This window comes from Sus scrofa, chromosome 13 (genome assembly GCF_054392235.1).
Source record: "Sus scrofa isolate SSC_HxYL_T2T_F1_AM1 chromosome 13, Sscrofa_HxYL_maternal_Yorkshire_Landrace_v2.0, whole genome shotgun sequence".
Lineage (NCBI taxonomy): Eukaryota > Metazoa > Chordata > Mammalia > Artiodactyla > Suidae > Sus > Sus scrofa.
The window spans coordinates 88,537,780-88,553,347 of NC_139395.1; the positions used below are offsets into that span (position 1 = coordinate 88,537,780).

A 15,568-nucleotide genomic window follows, 5' to 3' on the forward strand; every position below is an offset into this window, starting at 1 on the left:
GCGGCATATGGACGTTCCCAGGCTAGGGGTCTAATCGGAGCTGCAGCTGCCAGCCTACACCTCAGCCACAGCAACTGCAGGATCTGAGCTGCGCCTGCAACCTATACCACAGCTCATGGCAACACTGGATCCTTAATCCACTGAGCGAGGCCAGGGATTGAACCCGCAACCTCATGGTTCCTAGTCAGATTCTTTCCACTGAGCCATGACAGGAACTCCCTAGGTAAGGATTGATTGCAAAGAAATAATACCATGGTACTTCTAGAAGCAGAGATAACAGAGGTAATTCATTAACAGTCCTGGAGCACAAATATATTCTTTTTGTTTATATAACACTCACCTTTTCGGCTGGAAGGATGTGTTGCTGCATAAACTTCTTCACTCTAGTAAGAACATCCTGGCCTGTCCTAGTCTGCACAAACAGGTGTTGGGTAGTATCAGTCTGGGGTAGTGCGGTACTAAAAGTTCTTTATAAAAATATTTACAAAATCGTTAGTATAGATTTCTGAATAGAGTGTGAAGTCTCCCTCCATTTCCCCCAAAATGTCTCTCAGAAGGAATTTCCATAATTAATTGTTTAAGTCTTTCATATTATGGGAGGAATATAGAATCACTTTATTTTAAACATTAAACTTTAGTGCTTAAAGTACTTTTTGGAGAAAACGTAGGCCTGGCATGGCCTCAATCAATGAGAGTTTAAAATCTTTATTGAGGAGTTCCCATGGCATCAGAAGTGTCTCTGTTGTGCCAGGACATAGGTTCCACCCCCAGTGTGGTACAGTGGGTTAAAGGATCTGGTGTTGCTGCAGCTGTGGCATAGGTCATAACTGTGGCTCGGATCTGATCCCTGGCCCATATGCTGTGGGTGGCCAAAAAAGGAAAAAAAAAGTTTTTTAAAATCTTTATTGAAATCACCTGTCAAAATTTCTAAACAAGAAAGCAAAGAGACTGAACACAAATTTAATAACTATTCTTAGTATATGCCTTACAAAGACAACCACTGGACATCATTATAAATAAGACCTTTAAAGATCATTATGAAGAACAGCATCTTCATAATGAAGTCATCTGTTATGGTGTGGAGATCACAAATATCCATGTGTAAGATGAACTGTAAAACACAACTGTCCTAATGTTATACCATGGATATTTATGGCTTGGGCAGAAGCAGAATTTCCAGAGATGACATTATCTATGCATTCAGTAAGTGCCATTTTCCCCACATATTAGATAGAGCGTGGTTGGAAAAAGTGTATTAGATGCCTCAAAAATGCTGCACTGATGGAAACATGGATTTCAGAGATGTTTATAAAATGTCTGAGTAAAGTTTCATGCAATGTGATGGTGGAAGAGAACATTTTAAAACTTAATAAATCATTTAAGTAATACATAACTTTAAATAGGTACAAGTAAGTAACAAATATTAGAAGGCAACATTTGAGAATTTTACCGATATCCTTAAAAGTTTATATTTTCAAGTCTATATAATTTGAAAAGATATAGGCACCCCAATGACCACAGCAGCCCTATTCACAATAGCCAAGACATGGAAGCAAGCTAAACGTCCATAGATAGATGAATGGATGAAGAAGATGTAATACACATGTATAATGGAATATTACTCAGCCATAAAAAAGAATGAGATAGGGTTCACTGATGGCCTAGCACTTAAGGATTCAGCACTGTCACTAGTGTGGCTCAGGTTTGATCCCTGGCCTGGACATGGTCAAATAAACAAACAAACAAACAAAGCTACTGGAGCTCCCTGGTGGCTTAGCAGGTTAAGATTCAGCATTTTCACTGCTGTAGCTCCAGTCACTATGGTGGTGTGGGTTCGATCCCTGGCCTGAGAACTTCTACACCCGACAGCCAAAAAAAAAGAAAGAAAAAATGCCATTTGCAGCAACATGGATGGACCTAGAGACTATCATACTAAGTGAAGTAAACCAGAGAAAGACAAATATAATATGATATTAATTATATGTGGAACATAAAAAATGAACTTATTTCCAAAACATAAATAGACTACAGACATAGAAAACAAATTTATGGTACCAAAGGGAAGGCAGGGAGAAGGATAAATCAGGAGATTGGGATTAACATACACACACTACTACATATAAAATAACCAACGAGGACCTACAGTATAGCACAGGGAATGATATTCAATATCTTGTAAAAACCTATAATGAAAGAGAATATGAAAAAAGAATATATATATATGTGTGTGTATATGTGTATAACTGAATCACTTTGCTGTATACTTGAAACTAACACAACATATAATCAACTGTATTTTGATAAAATTTTTTTTAAAAGTTTATACATTCAAGTTGGCATAAAATCCTTTTAAATCATTAATATGGCTATTTCCTTTATATTGGAAGTCAATTTAACTTCAAGCATAGAAGAGATTTACTACCAAACTCCCTGGGTAACTTGTAAATCTGCCTAAGGCTCATTACCTCTTCCCAGGGCCCTGCAACTAGGAGTAGCCTGCATCACCTTCCTGTAAGTCCTTGCTGCAATTAAGAGCCCAGCAACCAGGCATTGACTACGAGCCTTACCCATTGCCTCCTTCTCCCTGGAAACATATTCAGCCCCTTGGCATGACGGCCACTCACATGGAAGAAAGAGAAAGTAAATATTCAAACTCCCATGCCAAAAATAAATAGTAACCCCCCACAAAATACAAAGGGTGCTCGTGCATAGAAATAGCCCTTCAAGACTACAGTTTAGCTTCCCTAAACTCACAGGAAAAGAAAAACATAAGCAAGATAAAGAAGCTCAGGAAACATTCCCAGCTAAAAGAACAGAATTCACATGAGGCAGAAAACAGTGAAACAGACCTCTGCAGTCTGAGAGACACTGAGGTCAAAAGGGAAGTACTGGAGTTCCTGTGTGGCACAGTGGAAACAAACCCAACTAGTAACCATGAGGTTGTGGGTTCGATCCCTGGCCTCACTCAGTGGGTTAAGGATCCGGCGTTGCTGTGAGCTATGGTGTGGGTCACAGATGCAGCTTGGATCTGGTGTTGCTGTGGCTGTGGCATAGGCCGGCAGTTACAGCTCTGATTAGACCCCTAGCCTGGGAACCTCCATATGCCATGGATGTGGCCCTAAAAAGACAAAAAAGACAAAAACAAAATTTGAGGAAATTATGTCTGAAAACTTTCCAAATCTAAAGGAAAGAGCTATCAAGATACAGGAAACTCAGAGGGCCCCAAACAAGTTGACCCCAAACAGGCCCACACCAAGACATAGTATAATAAAAATGGCAAAAGGTAAAGAAAAAGAGAGGATTCTAAAGGCAAGAGAATAACAAAGCGTTAATTATAAGGGAACCGCCATAAGGCTATCAGCTGATTTCTCTACAGAAACACTACAGGCCAGAAGAGAGTGGCAAGATATATTCAAAGTTCTACATGGAAAAAATTTGCAGCCTAGAATATTCTACCCAGCAAAAATATCACTTAAAATAGAAGGGGAAATAAAGAATTTCTCCAACAACCAAAAGCTAAAAGAGTACAGCAATACTAAACCCATTCTCAAAGAAATACTCTAAATAAAAAAGAAGAAGAAATAGGATGGAGAAAAATCACAATTGGAAAGCAATCACTTAAATAAGCCAGCATACAGAACTAAAAGGGGGGAAAAAACTACTGTAAAAGTGATGATAAAGACAAGGAACAGCAAAAGGATAAGCTGTTAAAAAAGGACTTCAAAATCATAGAATGTGGGGAAGGAAAGTAAGAAACTCCATACTCTTTTCTAAAAATAATGTGTTTGAACCTATACGACTATCAGGCTAAAGCAAGCTGATACCAGAAAGGGTTAACATACTTAAAAAAACAGGGTACCACAAATCAAAACCAAACACTACATTCACAAAAACCAAAAAGTACACAAGCATAAAATAAATCGAAATCATCCAACCAAAAAAAGAAAAGAAGAAAAGAGAAAAATAGAATCAACTGAAAAACAAGGTTTAAAATGGCAATAAAGAAATATCTATCAATAATCACCTTAAGTGTCAATGGACTGAAGGCTCCAATCAAAAGACACAGAGTGTCAGACTGGATAAAAAAGCAAAAACCTTCCATCTGCTGTCGACAAGAGACTCACCTTAGGGAAAAGAACACACATAGATTGAAAGTGAGGGGATGGGAAAAAATACTTCATGCCAATGGACAAGACAGGAAAGCAGGAGTTGCAATACTCATATCAGACAAAAAAAGACTTTAGAATGAAGGCCATAAAGAAAGACAAAGAAGGACACTATTTAATGGTTACAGGATCCACTCAAGAAGAGGATATTACAATCGTCAATATATATGCCCCTAATATAGGAGCACCCAGATACCTACAACACATCCTAATAGACGTAAAAGGAGAAAGGGATGGGAATACAATCATAGTAGGAGACTTTAACACTCCACTCACATCAATGGACAGATCCTGTAGACAGAAAATCAATAAGGCAACAGAGATCCTAAAGGACACAATAGAAAAGTTAGACTTAATTGACATTTTCAGGACAATAAATCCAAAAAATTCAGAATATACATTCTTCTCAAGTGTACATGGATCATTCTCAAGGAGGGATCACATACTAGGGCACAAAACCAACCTCAACAAATTTAGAGTATAGAAATTATTTCAAGTATCTTCTCGGATCACAATGGCATGAAACTAGAAATCAACCACAGGAAAAGAAATGAGAAAAAAATAACTACATGGAGACTAAACAACACGCTACTAAAACACCAATGGGTCAATGAGGAAAACAAAAAGGAAATTAAAAAATACCTTGAGACAAATGATAATGAAGACACAACCACTCAAAATCTATGGGATGCTGCAAAAGCAGTGCTCAGAGGGAAATCCATAGCAATACAGGCCTTTATCAAAAAAAGAAGAAAAATCTCAAATCTACAACTTAACCCACCACCTAAATGAATTAGAAAAAGAAGAACAAAGAAAACCTCAAATCAGCAGAAGAATGGAAATCATAAAGATCAGAGAGGAAATCAATAAAATAGAGATTCGAAAGAAAAAAAATCAATAAAACCAAGAGCTGGTTCTTTGAAAAGGTAAACAAAATTGACAAACCTCTGGCCAGACTCACCAAGAAAAGGAGAGGAAAAACCCAAATAAATTAGAAATGAAAAAGGAGAAATCACAACAGGTACTGCAGAAATACAAAAAAAAAAAAAAAAAAAAAAAAAAAAACTATGAACAATTATATGCCAACAAATTTGACAACCTGGAAGAAATGGACAACTTTCTAGAGACTTATAGCCTGCCAAAACTGAATCAAGAAGAAATAGATCAACTGAACAGACAGATCACTAGAAATGAAATTGAATATGTCATAAAAACACTCCCTACAAATAAAAGTCCAGGACCAGATGGCTTCACAGGCGAATTCTATCAAACATACAAACAAGAACTTATACCCATCATCCTTAAACTGTTCCAAAAGGTGAAGAAGAAGGAATACTCCCACAAACATTCTACGATGCCACCATCCCCCTAAATCCAAAACCAGGCAAAGATACTACCAAAAAAGAAAACTATAGGCCAATGTCTTTGATGAATATAGATGCAAAAATTCTCAACAAAATTTTAGCCAACTGAATCCCACAACATATAAAAAAGATCATACACCATGACCAAGTGGGATTTGTCCCAGGTTTACAAGAATTGTTCAACATATGCAAATCCATCAATGTCATACACCACATTAACAAAAGAAAAGTCAAAAACCACATGATCACCTCAATAGATGCAGAAAAAGCATTTGACAAAGTCCAGCATCCATTTATAATAAAAACTCTAACCAAAGTGGGTATTGAGGGAACATTCCTTAACATAATCCAAGCCATTTATGAGAAACCCACAGCAAATATAATACTCAATGGAGAAAAGCTGAAAGCCTTCCCACTAAAATCTGGAATAAGACAAGGATGCCCACTCTCACTGCTTTTATTCAACATAGTATTGGAATATTAGCCACAGCAATTAGACAAACGAAAGAAATAAAAGGGATCCAAATTGGAAGAGAGGAGGTAAAATTGTCACTGTATGCAGATGACATGATACTATATATAGAAAACCTGAAGGACTCAACCCAAAAACTATGTGAACTGATAAATGAATTCAGCAAAGTAGCAGGATACAAGATTAGCATTCAGAAATCAGTTGCGTTTCTGTATACTAAAAAGGAAATATTAGAAAAGGAATACAAAAATACAACACCTTTTAAAATTGCACCCCCAAAAATCAAATACCTGGGAATAAACCTGACCAAGGAGGTGAAAGACTTATATGCTGAGAACTATAAAACATTAATCAAGGAAATTAAAGAGGATTCAAAGCAATGGAAAGATATTCCATGCTCCTGGGTTAGAAAAATTAGTATTGTAAAAATGGTCATATTACCCAAAGCAATCTACAAATTCAATGCAATCCCTGTCAAATTACCCATGACATTTTTAACAGAACTACAACAAACAATCCAAAAATTTATATGGAACCACAAAAGACCCAGAATTGCTAAAGCAATCCTGAGGGACAAAAACTAAGCAGATGGCAGAACTCTCCCAGACTTCAGACAATGTTACAAAGCCACAGTCATCAAGACAGTGTGGTACTGGCACCAAAACATACATACAGACCAATGGAACAGAATAGAGAACCCAGAAATAACCTAAACACCTACAGTCAATTAATCTTCAACAAAGGAGACAAGAATATAAAAATGGGAAAAAGACAGTCTTTTCAGCAAGTGGTGCTGGGAAAACTAGACAATTGCATGTAAATTAATGGAACTGGAACACAACCTCACACCATGCACAAAAATAAACTCAAAATCGCTTAAAGACTTAAACATAAGACAAGATACCATCAAATTCCTAGAAGAGAACATAGGCAAAACATTCTCTGATATCAACCTTACCAATGCTTTGTCAGATCAGTCTCCCAAGGCAACAGAAATAAAAGCAAAAATAAACCAATGGGATCTAATCAAACTGACAAGCTTTTGCTAAGCAAAGGAAATCATAACAAAAAAATGAAAAAGACAACTTACAGAATGGCAGAAAATAGTTTCAAATGTTGCAACTGACAATGGCTTAATCTCTAGAATATACAAGCAACTTATACAAAACAGCAAAAAAACCAACAACCCAATGAAAACATGGGCAAAAGACCTGAATAGACATTTCTCCAAAGAGATATACAGATGGCCAACAAGCACATGAAAAATGCTCAACAGCACTGATTATTAGAGAAATGCAAATTAAAACTACTATGAGGTACCACCTCACACAAGTCAGAAAGACCATCATTAATAAGTCCACAAATAACAAATGGTGGAGAGGGTGTGGAGAAAAGGGAACCCTCCTACACTGTTGGTGGCAATGTATTTAAATTGGTACAATGGCTATGGAAAATAATATGGAGGCACCTCAGAAAGCTAAATATAGAACTACCATATGACCCAATATATTTCCAGACAAAACTTTCCTTGAAAAAGACACATGCACCCGCATGTCCATTGCAGGACTATTCACAATAGCCAAGACATGGAATCAATCTAAATGTCTTTCCTTCCACAGATGAATGGATTAAGAAGGTGTGGTATATATACACAATGGAATACTACTCAGCCATAAAAAGAACAAAGTAATGCCATTTGCAGCAACATGGATGGAACTAGAGACTCTCATATTAAATGAAGTAAGTCAGAAAGAAAGACAAATACCATATGATATCACCTATATCTGGAATCTAATATACATCACAGAAAAGAAAATCATGGACTTGGAAACAGACTTGTGGTTGCCAAGGGGGAGGGGCAGGGAGTGGGATGGACTGGGAATTTGGGGTTAATAGATGCAAAGTATTGCCTTTGGAATGGATAAGCAATGAGATCCTGCTGTTCAGCATTGAGAACTGTATCTAGTCACTTCTGATGGAGCATGATAATATAAGAAAAAGAATGCATATATGTATGTGTGACTGGGTTTCCTTGCTGTACAGTAGAAAGTTGACAGAACGAAATAAAAATCATTAAAAAAAAAAAAAAGAAAGAAACTACCATGACTGGCACCAGCAATCCTGGTGTTATAAGCAATAAAAGCAACCCTTACTTCCTAAAATTTATGACCTTTACATACCTAATAAAGGCTCTGAGTTAGCCACAGAATCTATTTTGCTTATCTTTTTTTTTTTTTTTTAAGTTTTAGCATTCATTTAATTTTTCTTTTTTGGCTGTGCCTGTGGCATGTGGCAGTTCCCAGGCCAGGGACCAAACCTGTGCCCCAGCAGTGACCAGAAAACACCAGATCTTTAACCCACTATGCCATAGGAGAACTCCTTTTGCTTACCTTTTTGAGAGCCTTAGTCCAGTTTCTGCCAGAGGTTGCACAGTATTGGCAAACCAAAAGCTGCTTTCAGATGCATTATTCCCCAGAAGATATCTACTATATACTCCCTATAAGTAAATCAACATAGAGTGATTAAAATTCATTGAAAACCATTCTTTAGCTATTCAGTCTTTCCAGTTTCCTAGCTATGTGAATCACTAAACTTACAAGGTACTCAGATATAAATCAGACTATCAATTCTAATAATTTACCTGCAGGACTAATTATACTACTTCAAATTAAAGAATTACACTTGTATTATCTGGTTAATGTACTCTCACCATAATAGAATTGCAACTGGGAATCAAACCAAGCTTTAAAGTGAGTGCAGCAGTCACCAAAGATACCAAATTGTTGGCAAGTTATATCACCTCTAAAGTCATAGTACCCTTCACAGCAGAGAAAAAAAAAAAATCTAAGGAAGCGAAAATAAAATTAAAACCAATAAAACTAAAAAGAAGGCTATGAGATGACCTCTAAGAGTGTTTTATCTCATTTTTTGGACAACACTGGATCCTTAACTGCTAGGGCACCAAGGGAACTCCTCCTTAATTCTCCGTGTTCTATGCTTCCAACATAAAATACTCTCCTCTGCCTCCTGCCAACACAATCAACTGAATTTCATTATTTTATTTCTTTATATAATCTCTGTATAATAAAACACTGAAAACAGTTTTTCCATCATTTCCAATTTTATATTTCTAGTTGGAATGTTTATGATAATCTCTAAGACTACTACTATATAGTTTATGACATACACATTAATTTCAATCATGAACTATGTCAAACTTTTATTTGAAATGAAAATCCATTTTAAATTCAAAGCTTATCTGGTATATCATCTCATTTGTGGAAACTAACAGATATAGAAACATACCATAAATCCTATTTTGGGCAACCCAACCAAATCAACATGATTAACTAATATGATTAACATGATTCTAAACTATAGGATGAGATGTAGCACAACTATTTCACAGAAGACATTTCAGTTATTGGAGGACTGCATGAACTCTGAGAACAGGGTAAAGTAACCATATTTTCCTTTAATCCTTTTCTCTTCTTTTTTATTCTAAAATTTTTTTTCTTTTTTTGGCTTTTTCAGGGCCGCATCCACGCATATGGAAGTTCCCAGGCTAGGGGTCTAACTGGAGCTACAGCTGCTGGCCTACACCATAGCCACAGCAATGCCAGATCCTTAACCTACCGAGCAAGGCCAGGGATTGAACCTGCATCCTCATGGATACTAGTCAGGTTCATTAACCACCGAGCTATGACAGAACTCCCTAAAATTTCTTAATTACCTCTTCTTTCTCCAAGCCCTAGCTACTTGCCCGTGATGGTGCATCTCAATTTTTAAAATAAACTAAAAATCAAAGTATAAGGAAATAAGGAGTTCCTATCACAGCTCAGTGGTAACAAACCTAACTAGTATACATGAGGACGCAGGTTCGATCCCTGGCCTAAGCTCAGTGGATTAAGGATCTGGCGTTGTCATGAGCTGTGGTGTAGGTCCCAGACGTGGCTCAGATCCTGCATTGTTGTGGCTGAAGTGTAGGATGGCAGTACAGCTCCAATTCAACCCCTAACTTGGGAACTTCTGTATCTCATGGGTGAAGCCCTAAAAAAACACACCAAAATTTTTTTTCAAAGTATAAGGAAATTGAGTTAGATTAATGAATGGATTTGTTTAGATTAAACTGTAAATTTAAAAAGCTAAATTTACACTCAATTTCCTCCCAAAATTTACCATATACTAACACATTATTAGAAAACAGATAATGGGTAATTTTACTTATCTATTCAGTCAAAACATGTAATTAAGAGGCTACTAGGTATTGTGTTAGGCAGGCTTTGGGAAATCAAAAATAATTCTTTCCCCCTCATGAGCTCTGAATAGTAAATGGTTTGGAATCAAATATCATTAAAAGAGCTTCTCTCCTTCTTATATTGGCTATTCAGGAAATAACCAATTTTCACATGCCCTTTTCTCTTATTTGTCATCACGTCTTTTCCCTTCCTCCATCTTTTTGGTTTATTACACCAAAAAGTGATAAACATTTTGCTACTCTTTCCCTTGACAAATTCCTATTCTGTAAACTCTGGATTTGTATTTTACCCATTTCACAATTTGTTATTATGAAAAACAAACTGATCTAAGAATATAAGACCCCCAAAGATCAGAAAAAACTGTCAAAAGTACATCAATAAATAATGGTGAAACACATGTTAAAATTAATTACCTGTGCTATTCCAGCCATTTTAAAAAATGAGAGGGCAAGAAAGAAATTCCAGTTAGGAAGATTAGAATTAATTCCCCTGCAGCGGCAATATATTGAAATCAGTTCTTCCACTGATGGTATCCCTATAAAAACAGTACATACTATAAACTTTAACAAGATAATCATGGTGAATATTTTAAAATGTCATAATACTGCACATAAATATAAAACTGAATATAAAAACCGTAAATCCATACATGTATGACTGGATCATTTTGCTATATACAGCAGAAATTGGTACAATATTGTAAGTCAACTAAACTAATAAAAAATTATAAAAAAATTAATCCATATAACAAAATTCATTCTAATGTTTATTTCCAAAAGAACAGTATATACAAATGATTATATTTTGTCATAAATTACTAAAAGTGAAATGTCACATTCAAAAAAATAAGGATAAAATGATTTAAAAATATTTCAAGAGGTGTTCCCATTCTGGTGCAGCAGAAACTAATCTGAGTAGTATCCATGAGGATGCAGGTTCGATCCCTGGCCTCGATTAGTGGGTTGGGTGTCCAGTGTTGTCAAGAGCTGTGGTATAAGTCACAGATGCGGCTCAGATCCTGAGTTGCCATGGCTGTGATGCAGGCTGGCAGCTGTAGCTCCAATTCAATCCCTAGCCTGGGGACTTTCATATGCCTCAGGTGTAGCCCTAAAAAGAAAAAAAAAATTTTCAAGAAGCAAATAAAAGCTATTTATCTAAGACTGTTTTTAACTATAAAGAAAAGTAATTTTATTTTCTTTCTTCCTTTCTTTCTTGTCTTTTTATGGTCACACCAGTGGCATATGGAGGTTTCCAGGCCAGGAGTCTCATCAGAGCTGTAGCTGCCAACCTATGCCAGAGCCACAGCAACTCGGGATCCAAGCCGTGTCTGCAACCTACACCACAGCTCACGCCAACGCCAGATCCTTAACCCACTGAGCAAGGCCAGGGATTGAACCCACAACCACATGGTTCTTAGCCAGATTAGTTTCCGCTTCGCCATGACGGGAACTCCGATAATTTTATATTAATAACAATTTAGAAAATATTACGTTTTCATACCTGTGTTTTCTTGCAGATAAGCTCCTCCATTTAACAATGGAACTGTCCTTGGCCAAAAGTAGAACTGGGAGACATGAGCCAAGTCTGATAGAGGATGACCAATGGTTGAAAGCTCCCAATCCAGCACAGCTATAACTCGAGACTATAAATAAGAATAAAAAGGTTTTAATACGTTAAATCCAAAACAACTAAAATAAGGAAATAAATGAAGTAGAATATATAGAAAATCATATTTTCCAACAAAAGCAAAAGTGAGGCTGGAGTGTGAAGTCTTTACCTACAGAGGCACAATTCACTTATCAAATAATTTGAAGAACATGGATTGAGTACAGCCAAGTCCCTTCGTTCCATTAATTGTTGTCAGTTCTGCATTTTGCTTTATATACCTTCACATGTCTACTAATGAGTGGAGGCAAGAGCAATTTTAAATATGGCAAAGGAGAAATTCTAATAATTATTTATAATTTAAGAATCTATGTTCTGGTGATGAATCGCACAATGTAATAAATATTATACTCCTATGGCAACAGTAACTTTTAAAGCAAGTTGTTTCAGGAATCTGACTAGCATCCATGAGGACAAAGGTTCAATCCCTGGACTCACTCAGTGGGTTAAGGATCCAGCGTTGCCATAAGCTGTGGTGTAGGTCACAGATGAGGCTAGGATCTGGCGTTGCCGTAGCTGTGGCGTAGGCTGGTGGCTACAGTTCCAATTCGACCCCTTAGCCTGGGAACCTCCATATGCCACAGGTACGGCTCTAAAAAGACAAATAAATAAATAAATAAAGTTGTTTCATGCTCTAGATATAAAAATACCCTCGTTATAAGAGATGCTGTTTGTTTTATCAATACAAAATATCCACCATTATATAGCAACATGATAGAAGAGCTGTGTAATTGGGAACCAATGACAGAAAGCTTTCCTTATTATACTCTGTAACAACATGTATCAAGAGGACCTAAATCTTTGTGTTGAGAACACAGGACATTCAATTGCAAATACAAGAGGAAAAGGCAGAATTATATATATATATATATATATATATATATATATATATATATATATATAGTACGATACTGTTTCTATTTAAATAAAAGGTTACATATGAATACTCAAAAGTTGAAAGAATGGGTACCAAACTGATAGCAATGGCTCCTTCAGGGGATGAGGTGGGGGAGGGGGCAGGGAGGATGAGATGGCATATGGGGGGGACCCATCTGGAGGGTTCTATACACAGGAATGACATGATAGGATTTATATTTTAAGGTCACTCTAGCTACTATGTTTTGAATAGACTATGGCAGGCGGGTTTGTGAGGAGGGTGCAACAATAACCTAGATAAGATTATCTAAACCAAATAAAACAGCAAAGCTCATTTGGGCAATGCAAGCTATTGGGTTTCATGCCTTTATATAAGTGTGTGTCCATGTACTCTCTCACACACTTAACACACCATTGTAGCTTTAAGGAAAAACTGGACTTTGGAATCACAGACTGGCACTCAAAGCCTACCTTCGCCATTTACTAGCTGTGTAATTCTGGACAAGCTTGTTAACCTCTCTGATTCTTACTTTTCACAGCCGTAACATACCCCTCTTGTATAGAGTTAGTGTGAAGACGAAATAGGGGCAGGTAGCATGTCCATTTTGTTTACTAGTGTATAGCAAAATACCTGGCACATGGTAGGTGGCCAAAATGTATTTACTCAATGAATAAGTACAGAGCCTGGCATATAGCAGGTAATAAAAAATTTATTATTACTATGGGAAAAATTGATCACTCCTTTCTCCATAAGACCTTTTATGGTTGTGACTATATTGTATTATAAGTTACTATACCATCTAGGTTTGTTAGATTTGCTTTAAAAAAAAAGACTGAATGCATTTTTCTCTGTACTTGTTTCTGTGCTCTTAACATGCAAAGAAAAGATGATGGACTTAATTATGCTATGTTTACCTTTTTTCACTGAAAATTTAGAATTTTCTCAGGAGTTAAGTTTTAAGATATCTCAAACTTTTTTAAAATAATCACATAAAGTTATGAAACAATAGCCAGTGAGAAAAACCAATGGTTCATCAAATTATATCAATATATATCCATTATATCAGTACAAACTAATTAGCAAGTTTATTAGAATCCTGTATATGCCTGTGTGTATTCAGAGCTATAAAAATCTCACTAACTTCTAACGGGTGAGGTGAACATTTAGTTCATTTTGCTGCTAAAGAACTTATTAATAAAATGATTTCCAACAGTTTTACTGAAACCTTAGCACAACTGAAGGATTCATTCATTTTTTGTTGAATGAGTTTCTTCTATACTGAGTTTTATTTTCTATGTATGCCTTTTGCCCTATTGAGTTTTATTAATATGTATGTATAACACCTTTTCAAAACCAAAGCAACACATGCAATCCAGTAGGACAGACAGTAGATGAAGAGGTCAAGAGAAAAGTCAATAAATTTTTTTGCATCTTAGGGCTGCACCTGTGGCATATGGACATTCCCAGGTTAGGGGTTGAATCAGAGCTACAGCTGCCAGCCGACACCACAGCTACAGCAATGTGGGATTTGAGCTGCATCTGCTCTCTACGCCACAAGTCATGGCAACGCGGGATGTCCAACCCCCTAAGTGAGGCCAGTGATTGAACCCGCATCCTCATGAATTTTTAGTAAAACTATAATGCTAGGAGTAAGGTTATAACAGAAAATTGAATGTCATATGTCATATATCGTTATTAGTGTGGACAGTAGAATTTGCTCTAAGTTTTTTTATGGATAAAATAAAGTGTGAAGCATAATCAGTCACAATGTTTATAGTGTTCATAGATAAAAAGAAACCAGCTGCATTTGGGTTGCTTCCCAGTGCCCATCAACAGACGAGGAGTTATGATGTGGTAAAGATACAGTGCAATATTACTCAGCCGCAAGAAAAGAATGAAATATTGCCATTTGCAGCAATATGGATGGACCTAAAGAATATTATGCTTAGTGAAATAAGTCAGAAAAATACTGTATATCATCATCTACATGTGGAATCTAAAAAATAATACAAATAAATATATATATGCAAAACAGAAACAGTCTCAGAGATATAGAAAACAACCTTGTGGTTACCAAAGGAGAGGTGGAGGAGACAAATTAGTGGTATGGTATTAACAGATATAAACTACTATATATAAAATTGATAACCAACAAGGATATATAGCACAGGGAATTATACTCATTATCTTACAATAACCTATAATGGAGTATAAATTGCAAATATACTAAATCACTACATTGTATACTTGAAACGTAATACTGCAAATCAACTGTACTTCAAAACAAAACAAAATAACGCAGCTGCTCAAGAATGACAATTTTGGTGGACAGATCGGCCAAGATAGCAGATTAGAAAGACCATGAACTCACTTCCTCTAATAAGCACATCAAGATCACAACTATTTGTAGAACAACCATTGACAAAAAAGACCAGAACCTACCAGAAAAGGTCTTCTACAACTATAGACATAAGGAAGAAACCAAACAGGACAGATAGGATGGTGGACTCACGATATAGTCAAGTCCCATACAAACAGGTGGATGACTCACAACTTGAGAATAATTATATTGCAGAAGTTCTCCCCCAGGAGTCAGAGGTCTGAGCCCTATCCTGCAGGGCCTGCACCAGGAAGCTAAAACCCCACAGCATTTGGCTTTGAAGGCCAGTGGGGCTTAATTTTGGGAGTCCCAGAGGATGGGGGAACTAGAGACTTTACTCTTAAAGGGTGCACACAAAAATCTCACATGCTCCAGGGCCCCAGAG

At 36.5% G+C, this 15,568-nt stretch overlaps 1 protein-coding gene across 6 annotated transcripts in view; it reads right to left on the reverse strand.

Moving 5' to 3' along the window:
- The window catches only part of ACAD11 (acyl-CoA dehydrogenase family member 11), a 101,593-nt gene that overhangs the window by 61,454 nt on the left and 24,571 nt on the right, over positions 1-15,568 (reverse strand). For 3 of the 6 annotated variants that reach the window (XR_014823921.1, XM_001924765.6, XM_084989686.1), the window contains exons 6-9: positions 11,762-11,903; positions 10,675-10,796; positions 8,393-8,499; positions 341-467 (exon numbers count right to left, since the gene is read on the reverse strand). Coding sequence is in view for 5 of the 6 variants with exons in the window: in XM_001924765.6 (XP_001924800.4) it covers positions 341-467; positions 8,393-8,499; positions 10,675-10,796; positions 11,762-11,903 (498 nt within the window). In the remaining variant the exon portion in view is untranslated. Of the gene's footprint in view, positions 1-340; positions 2,184-2,567; positions 2,620-8,392; positions 8,500-10,674; positions 10,797-11,761; positions 11,904-15,568 lie in introns of those variants that run through there. The other 3 variants (XM_084989687.1, XM_084989688.1, XM_084989689.1) reach the window with 2 other exon arrangements.